Raw genomic sequence first — 10,000 nt, forward strand, 5'->3', positions numbered from 1 at the left:
AGCTCTCAGACAGTCCTGGATAAATAAAACACGGAATGACCAGGGAGTGTTTGGTTCTTCATACTTCTAGGCCGGGGCTCTAAAACTATAACTGGGGCCCAAAACTCAGTAGCTGCCCTACTTCAGATGGATATAAATGTTTACTAACATTTATTATTTAATTTGCCCGAGAAGACAACAAATTTCTCATTACTGTCCCAGGCTGAAAAAATCTCCAAAACTTTATACTGTGAAACAACAAAACGTAATGTATGTTCCAGACTGTATGGATCCATAGAAAGTCTGCTAACACACACATTTGAGGTGTGGAGTGTATGTGTGATGTATCGAACGGCGTTCCCACGGTGATAACCCACAGTAAATGCGATTGTTAACACATGTGCAGGAGCCAGGGTGTCGGCAAGGCGATGATGACATCATCGCATCATGCCAGGAGGAGGCCAGCACCCATTCTTTGATGATGTCACAGCTGTGACAGCCAATCCTGGAACAGCTCCAGACGGGAACGGGAGCCAATCACGACAGCTGTTTACAAGGTCATGACCCCGCCCACCCAGCGTGCGAAGTTCAGAGTTGAACCAGGTTTCCTCGATAAGCTGACGCACACACACACACACACACACACACACACACAAACACACACACACACACACACACACACACACACACACACACACGAACACACACACACACACACACACACACACACACACACGCATGCAGACTGTGAAAGTCCCTCTGCATGTACAGATCAAGATGACAGGTCTTTGTATCAAAGCGGAGCTCATCATTTGGTGCTAATTGTTTACATCTGCTGATCCTCTAAATATTCTGCTTGATCTCCAGCTGATAAATAAATAACCAGATATGAGGCTGTGATCTGGAGGGGATTCAAACACCCAGCCTCTAAACGGGGTTAACCAGCTCACACACACACACAGTTCGCAAAGCGGTAAAGATAAACCACAGGAGATTAGAAAAAACAGCACATATTCTGCTTAGAAATGTAAAAAAAACCACATACAAAACAAACAAAATGTGAATACAATTAAGAGCATATCGCTGTTGATTACTTGAATGTATGTGTGTGTTTGTGTGTCAGCAGCGCAGCTTAGTGGTTAGAGAGACCATCATGCAACTGAAAAGTCACAGGTTTGATCCCTGTAAGAGCTGCAGTATGTTGAAATGCCTTTGAGCGAGACACTGAAGAAAGGTATCTGCTCACTCACTCTCTACTCATTCTCTGGTTAGAGCGTCAGCTACATGCCTGAACTGGGAAAGTAAAATGTTCCAGTACCTTTGGCAGCCTCTCAGGGTCCCCGGGGTGTCGAGGGATGACCTTCTGAAGCCTCTGGAAACCGTAGTCTATGGTTGGCTCATTCAATGCTGTGAGGGAGAGAGACAGAGAGAAAGAGAGGGATGGTGTGAAAAGGAGAAGAGCAAATAGTCGTTATATAATCAGTACTACAAATAGATAGATTTCCTATCCAGACAGCAGCTACTACGATAGGACAGTAAGAAATTGTTAGGCTGGTTCAGAGCTTTAGTCTCCCATTCTTTTATGTAGAAAACAGTAGAGTAGATAATAACATCACTGATGACAATGTAATAGCAATAAAGTAGTTTAGCATTAAAATAGTAAACAATGGTATCACACATTTATGGCAATACCTGCATATAATAAATGAAACTATGGCCTAAACGACTGGTAGAATCTGCTTCACATCACTGGTATTGTTAGTACTATAGCTTTTCTCAAAATTAAGGAAATTAAGACATTTCCCATAACCCCCCTTGCTTCTTGTCACAAAGAGTACTGTATCTTGCCACTTGTCCCGCCTCCCTGACAACGATCAGAGAGGCGTTTGCTTTCTCAATCGCTTTGCTGAAGAGGATAAACATGTTGGAAGTGCTTTTTCAATCGGCCTTTCACTTGTTCCACCTTTTCCCAACTCCATTTATGCTGGAAAAACAGCACTTCAGTCATAAAGCAATTCAGCAGATTTCCCGCTAAATCCGACATGGTGTCACACAACATTAAATGCAGTGTCTGCTCTGTAATGTCTGTCTCATTTGTTTGCGGTAATTATACTAATGTCTCAGAATTAATGCGGTAACAATTCATAGACGTTAAAATGCATGTGGCACCTTTAACGTTGTTGGTCTTGAACCTGAATGTGCTGCTCTTACACGCATGATAAACAGACAGAATCATAACATCTGCTAGTCAGCGGGGGGGATTTGAGCGGGGAGGAGAGAGGGTGACACTGCCATTGCGAGCACAAAATCTTCACAAGCATCCGTCTGCTAAACTACTGGGTTTTCCTAAAACTGCGAGGGAAAATAATGAAACTGCTCAGCGTGATCTTTAAGGGCCTGGAGGTGAGAGATGCAGCCTTGTGACTGAAAGGTTGCTGGTTCAAAATCTCGGGGAAATGTGGGTGGGGAAAGTGAATCTCTCCCCTCCCTCGACAACTAATGACTTTGAGCAAGGAACTGAACCCCCAGCTGCTCCATTGAAGCTGCTCAGTGACTGTGTGGTTGCACTGTGCAGCTCCCAGTGTGACTGTGAGTGTGAAAGTGCTTTACAAATAAAGTTAATTATGTGTGTAACTGTGTGAATATGAACACAGAGCAGGTGTTGACTTTCCCTGGTTAAATAAAGGTTAAAAAAATAAAAAATCTAACCCTGACCAATTTGCCCAGTGCCAGTCAAGCTATTTCAAAACTCTTCCTTTATATGAGTGGGATCTTCATCTCTGCAGTATCAGTGCTAGCAGCTGTGTGATAAAGTGCAGAGGGTTAAACACAACCTCGCTGCTACATGCAAATGTGTAGAAGATGGATCGACTTGGTGGAGTAACTAATGGTGTCATTTTACTGGTGCTGGAATATAGGAGGGGATGAAAGCATCTGTATGATAATAACACTGCAGGTATAATCTTAAGGGTTTTAAAGAACGCTTACTGTTCCCTTTAATGTTGCAATTACACTCCTCTACAGTCTTTAGCCAATCAATATGTCAATCAAGGTGTGAAAGTGCTGTCGGTCAGGATGGAGGCAATGATGGGGGTGGAGAACTGTGTGTGTGTACATGTGTGTGTGAGTGTGTGTGCATGTGTGTTTCTGTATTTATTTTCATGTACTGTACATGTGTGTCTTCATCCTGTAGTGGAACCTCCAATACGGAGTGTGTGTGTTTCTGTGTGTGCTTGTGAGCACGTGTGTGTGTGTGTGTGTGTGTGTTTAATGAGCAAGTTGAAGACAATGCCAAAGTAAATACGTTACAGTGGACAGATGGAGGAAGGGATAAAAGATGAAGAGAGAGAGAGAGAGAAAGAAAGAGAGAGAGAGAGAGACTAAAGTGGTGTGAGGCAACGGATGAAGAGATATAAGTAGGTGTGGGGCACTGGGGGTGTTAGTGTGACTGTGACTGTGTGCGTGTGTGTGTGTGTGTGTGTGTGTGTGTGTGTGTGTCGGCAGTTGTGCAAGTCCATGTGTGCAACTAGAGTGATGTTTGGTACTTTCCACATCTAGCACTGATAAATTGGTTACAGCTGAATGTATTATCTGTTGTTTTTAGTGTGCGTGTGTGTGTGTGTATATGTGTGTACACACGTGTGTGCGTGTTTGTGCATGTGTGTTTGTGTATGCCTGTTTTATTATCGTATCCTGCAGTTACACCCAAGTTTCTGGTTTCTGTTATGTCCTAAACCACTCAATTTGTTAGCAACATCACTTCATAAATTCACTGGTAAAAATCCCAGATGTAGAAATGTAATAAACTATTCATCCCCGCTCCGAGGAAACTTATTAAAACTCATTAAATTAAAAATATTTTAATTTTTGCAGGATGATATTTAATTAAACATGATAGATTGGTCTGGGGCAGGTAGGTCGAGGAGAATAGAAGAGGGAAAGTGGAGTGAGGGATAAATAGAGGGAGAGAGGGAGATTTAAGGACAGGGAGTGATGGGAAGGAGAAAAGAGGAGAGGAGAGGAGAGGAGAGCATGTGTTGATCCATCCAAATAAAAACTAAATTCAGTTATGGTTGAGAAAAACAAAACTACAAAAACAGCTGCCTAACAGTCACTGGGATATCAACTGTCAAAATTAACTGCCAATGTCAAATCCACCCTCTCTGTACATCTCTGGAGACGTTTAACAGATGCCAACCTGACTATAACACACACGCACACACACGCACACATGCACACACACACACACACACACACACACACACACACTCAGACACGTACATAATGGGATGACTTGAGAGTGTGTTTCGATGCCTTAGGCCTAAAACGTGGCCCCAACTGTACTCTATTAATAGAACAGTATGTTCCTTTCACCGTTGGATGGCGTGTGAATCTGTATGTATGTGTGTGCGTGTGTATGTGCAGGTCTGTGTGTATGCATGTGCGTAGCGTAGTGTGTGTGTGTGTGTGCTGTGAAGCCAAAAGGTCAGGTTTCTCAAACGATTTCTTTAGTGGTTTCTTTCTGCACGGAAACAGAAATAGTATCAGTGGAGCAGAAGCAGTCCAATTGATTACACACCAACTGTAAAAGGCGGTGGTAATATCAGTCATAGCATACCCGCCATAGAAACACTAGTCATATTGAAATCCACAAACACCTGAACAAAAACACTTATTTACAGACTTATTTACTGCAATTAAGCAGTTGGTCACGGGGGCATCAGTTAAAAATGCAAATTAAAGGAATACACTATTTTTTTTGGCCAATAAGCTCTTTGATCAAACAGAGAACTGTGCAGGGAGCTTTTCAGGTCTTGGAAGGGAATTACAGTAAGAAAAAAGCAAGAATTATGACCAATGGTATACTTTATGTGGCATAAAAAAATCCACATCTAGGCACTTGATGAAGGCAGATTGCCAACATGCAAACAGTAGGTGCTGTTAAATGTTCTTGCCTAATAACAGCTTTGTGTTATTCAAATCCACACAAGTGCCTGGATTTTTATGCCACATGGTCATAGTTCTTCCTTTTTCCTTAAGGTCTTTGATCACCTCTTTGTGTCCAGCATTTATGTAATTTGCAACGGTGCAAGCTAAATCCAAACTATCCTAGCATAATCCTTAAATGATAAGCGACCTAATGCAGTAAATAGTGGACAAACAGGAGGTGAAAGATGCTACTGATCTTCTTGTTGCAGGATGGTAAGTTGATCAAAGGTAGAAAGTTGATGTATTAGACCAAGGAAATGAATGGGCCTTTCCTTCCCCCTCTTTTGTAACCACTCCACCTTCATCTGCCACCTTCATCCATCCATCCATCCATCCGTGCCTCCATCCATCCATCCTCCATGACCCCCCCCTCCCCCCTCCCCTGCAGCCCCACCCTTCCTCTTGGTGTCCAGAGCTCCCAGCAGATCAATACTCATAGAAGTTTCATGAGGACAGACCCTCCACTCCTGTTTCACCATAAAAAACGTGAATGGAGGGGGAAGGAGAGAAGAGGAGACAGAAGAGAGGAAGTGGTGAGGAGTGGAGAAGGGGCGATGAAAGAGGGAAAGACGGTGTTTATGTCGAAGGTGTTTATGGTGAATTTGTGTCTGATTTGCAAAGTCCTGGATGTTTATGATACTATTAATTTAAGTAGATTTGATGGTCCTGCTTTTGCCCTTCGTTCCCGCTTGGTTGTGTTTTTATGCTGCTTGTGTGACCGTGTTTGGTCTGCTTGCTTATTGCATATGTCTGTATTTATCTCTTTGTAGTGCTTAGGGTATGAGGAAAAAAAATATTATTGCTATTATTAAGAAGGCAAATGAAAGAGACTCAAAGAGCCAAAAGCAAAGACAGATGAATACAAAGGAGGAGTGCCGAAGGGTGAGGAAAAGGAGGGTAAAGGAGGAAGAAGGGTGAAAAGAAAGGGAGGAGGTAGGGCTGGGGATGAAAGGACGAAAAACACTGAAGATAAAGGGGAGGAAGAGGAGGAGAAGGAGGAGAGGAGGTGTGGTGAGATCGATTCTCTGGCCAGCCAGCAGTTCAATACCACTGAATTATTGCTTCATTCTTCCCCTTATGAGATGAGATATCTCTCTCTCCCTCTTTCTCTCTCTCTCTCTCTGTGACTTTGTGTGTGTTTGTATGTGTATGTGTGTATCTGCATGCTCGTGTGTGGCGGTGTGTGTGTGTGTGTGTGTTTCTGTGTGCACACGCGTGTTCCACACCACTTATGGATGGATCGATACTTTACAATCTGGTTTTTAAAAGTCCACCTCTGTCTCTCTCTGTCTTTCTCTCTTTTTCTCTGTCTCGCTCTCTCTCTCTCCTGTATCTCTCTCTCTTTCTCTCTCTCTTTCTTCCTCTGTATCTGTCTCTTTCTCTCTCTCTTCCTTTACATCTCTGTCTTTCGCTGTTTCTCTCTCTCTCTCTCTCTCTCTCTCTCTGTTGGTGGTCGTAGAACAGAGGAGAGTCTAAAATCTCCAAGGTTTTTAAGCTTTCGCCAAAACTTGTTTCTCCACAATTTATATATCTATGGATTTTCCTATGCAGCTACGTTGATAATATATCTACTCTGTATGTGTGTGTGTGTGTGTGTGTGTGTGAGTGTGTATTTGTTTATATATGTGTGTGTGCATTTATCGATTGTCACTTTGTACCATTGTGTGTTTATAGGAGTGTGTGATGTAGAGAATGTTAATGTTTCCCACTAGGCAGATGAAGCAGCCATACGGCACTTTGTGTGTGTATGTGTGTGACTGTGTGTGTGAGTGTGTGTGTGTGTGTGTGTATATATATGTGGTAGACCATCTGTTTACCAGACTACTCACCATCTTTCCCTCATATCTCTCTGATTTACAATTACTTTCAACTCCTGCCCCTGTTTGAATGTGTGTGTGGTATGTTGTGTAAGACATGACCCTTCGCATGTGTGGCTGTGTGTGTGTGTGTGTGTGTGTGTGTATGTGTGTGTGTGTGTGTGTGTATGTGTGTATGTGTGTATGTGTGAGAGACCATGTTTAATTGCTCAGTCCTTACACCCAGAGGCAACCACAGCCAAAGCATTGAAAAACCACAACAGCCAATCAGCTTTCACCACGGTGACCTTTCACCACCGACTTCCAGAAAGAAGTCGACCTTGAGGCGGGGTCAGGTAACCGCGGTAACGGATCGTGTTTCCTGGGTCACATGTTGAAGCCATCAGCCAATCACGAGGTCACGGGGTCATCTCCGCCCAATAGGAGAAGCAGTTAGGCACCAGACGGACCAATTACCAGCCGGCTAGCCTTAGGGTCCCGGTGGCTCGGACCAAAGACATTTTGACTGAAGAACATTGAAGGAGGCACACAGGCCTTTCTACTTTATTCTGCTGTGCAAAGAAACTACGGTTCAGAAAGCGGTCGGAGGCGTCGTGGCGACGAGTCCCACAACCCACAATGCTGTATGTTCAAGTCCAACACTTTAGCAGTGTTTCATATAAACCTTTCTTTCTCATCTTTCCTCTCTCCCCCTCTCTCTCGCTCTCCCTCACTGCTCACTAAGAAATTGAAGCTGCACTAAGATTTTGATGTAAAAATATGTCAACCTAAATCACAATGTGAGGCTGCAACAGAGACGAGTGTCCCACCCACTCTAATTCAGATGCCATAATTCTTGGCTTAGCTGATGAAGACTGATAAACGGTTTGACTACTGTTGACAAAATGTACTTATTGTAAGTCGCTTTGGACAAAAGCGTCTGCTAAATTGCTCCTAAGTTCCATCCAGAGAAAGCTGGACTCAATCATGATGGCTGAACCTCCATCCGGACCAGATACTAAGGAGAAAAAAATGTATGTCCAAGCAGTTTACCTATGTCACATTACATGATTTCGAAGTATTGAAGTCCTCAAAATTCAAAGTTACCTCTCACTGCCATTTGGGGCCACCAACATGCAAAGCTGCCTAGTGCAGCTGTAAAGTGGCAATCCGCGAGTTCCTCGTTTTTTTTATTTCTGCAACATCTTTGGTGCAAAGAGGTCACTGCTGTAGTGTTTTTCCACTGCACATCCCACATCCCAGTTTGAGTCTTTTCTTTGACTCGTCAGCCTTAGTGGCCAAGTTCTTCTTCTGCTATTTATTCCAAATAAATTACTGCTGCTGCTGCCGGAAACATGAAACACATCACCGCCTGAGCACCAAAGGATTTTTTCCGGGAAAGACCATAACCAACTCTGGATGTTTAGAACAGCAAATGTAAAAGCTTTCATGAACTGGGTCTAGGTTGACTTACTATTGTGTTTTATCAATTGGTGATAGAGTGTAACAAAAAGGACATTTTATTCATATCATTAACTTTTATATCTTTATCTTTTTGTTTAATGGGGGCATAAAATCTCCTTCCCCTGACAAAAGAATTTATACAACAACCCTCCCTCTCTCTCTCTCTCTCTCTCTCTCTCCCTCTGTGGATGGCGTCATCATTATGGTGTGATGGAGCCATGTTGAGCAGATCAATACCAGACATCACATCACCTCCGTCCATTTCCACATGTATGTGATAGCGAAAGGGAGCGCACTCACGTACGCACCAACACACACACCGCACACACACACACACACACACACACACACACCGCACACACACCCACACACACACATACACACTCTCTTTATTATTTTCTCCTCTTCTTTCTCCTCCTCTTTTGCTCTCTTTCCTCTCTCCTCCTCTGCTCCATTAACCAGGAAAGCGCTCATTCACAGTCAACAATCAGGTCAGAAATCATACACCCCTTTTCCAATGGTGTGTGTGTGTGTGTGTGTGTGTGTGTGTGTGTCTGTGTGTTAGTAAACTGGGTGTTCTGGTTGACTTCACTAATAGTTTCAGTATGGAGTGCTATAAAGACCAGACTGTTTAATTGTAGCCGGTTTTAACGAGCCTCTAATTATGGCAACATTCTAACGAGTGCGGGTCGTTAACTGTTGACTAATCTACAGTCATTAGTTCAACACTGTCTGGCCTGAGCCTGAACTACAATTCATAGACACTATTCATACACACACACACACACACACACACACACACACACACACACACACACACACATTTCTAAAACCCACAAGCATATAAAACTTCCTTCCGAGGAAATAGAAAGGATTGCAAGACAATATCCTTGTTATATCATGGCACCAGGAGGACACTTCACCAGGGCAGCTCAATCAAGAATGTGTGTGTGTGTGAGTGTGTGAGTGTGTGAGTATGTGGGTGTGTGTGTGTGTGTGTGTGTGTATAGCAGACCTACCTGTGTATATGAATCTCCCAGGTGTGCCTTTGCAGAACTGTTTGGACTTGTAAGACAGAGTGACCTCAACGACCCCGGGGATGTGTCTGGGAGGGGTCTGCACCCGGATGGCATGGGGCGTGATCAACTGGAGGGGGAGGGGGGGGGGTTGGAGGGGGGGGGTTGGAGGGTGGGGGGGTTTATAAAGAAACACATTACTGCTATGGACAAAATAGCTTACTGCATCAGGACAATTCAGCTAGTGTCAGATAAACTGTCAATCACAGACAAATACTGAAATGACTTTTCAAACTGTCTGGTCCCCTTTACACCTGTTATTAACATGAGTCTCCTATCCAGATTGTGTCTAGATCTGATGTAGCTGGATTATATTTACACCTTGAGTTAAAATGCATCTCTGGTATAAATACTAAAATCCCATTTCTCTTAACCTCGGCAGATTGCTGTGCACATTACTTCCTCTCATAATCTTTACATCCTTTAAAACTGACAAAAAAACTCTTCTCACTCGTTCCCCATCGACGAGTATCCTGACAATCTATTTCTGACAGGTATGTTACTCTCTAAGCTGCCTGTCTGTTTGATTTGCTTGTGCTTCCTGGTTGGATCTGTGCTCTATAAAGTTTGTTTTCTGTTTATGTAGCTCCTATATGTGGATTGGAGACTCATTTGTGTAGCATTCATACTTTTTTGTTAATGTGGCCAAATGTGTCTCTGACCGTGCCCAGAGGTGGTTTGGATGATCAGATTTTC

At 43.3% G+C, this 10,000-nt stretch overlaps 1 protein-coding gene across 1 annotated transcript in view; it reads right to left on the reverse strand.

The window, feature by feature from the left end:
- The window catches only part of LOC139661833 (transcription factor COE1-A-like), a 28,718-nt gene that overhangs the window by 11,692 nt on the left and 7,026 nt on the right, over positions 1 to 10,000 (reverse strand). Inside the window, exons 5-6 of the mRNA XM_071540400.1 lie at positions 9,248 to 9,374; positions 1,298 to 1,386 (exon numbers count right to left, since the gene is read on the reverse strand). Of these exons, the coding sequence (XP_071396501.1) occupies positions 1,298 to 1,386; positions 9,248 to 9,374 (216 nt within the window). The remainder of the gene's footprint in view (positions 1 to 1,297; positions 1,387 to 9,247; positions 9,375 to 10,000) is intronic.

The sequence above is a fragment of the Centroberyx affinis genome, unplaced genomic scaffold (assembly GCF_046629955.1).
Source record: "Centroberyx affinis isolate AG114_WGS23_722 - 3 ecotype Tasmania unplaced genomic scaffold, CSIRO-AGI_Caff_v1 ptg003629l_1, whole genome shotgun sequence".
In the NCBI taxonomy this organism is placed as follows: Eukaryota; Metazoa; Chordata; class Actinopteri; order Beryciformes; family Berycidae; genus Centroberyx; species Centroberyx affinis.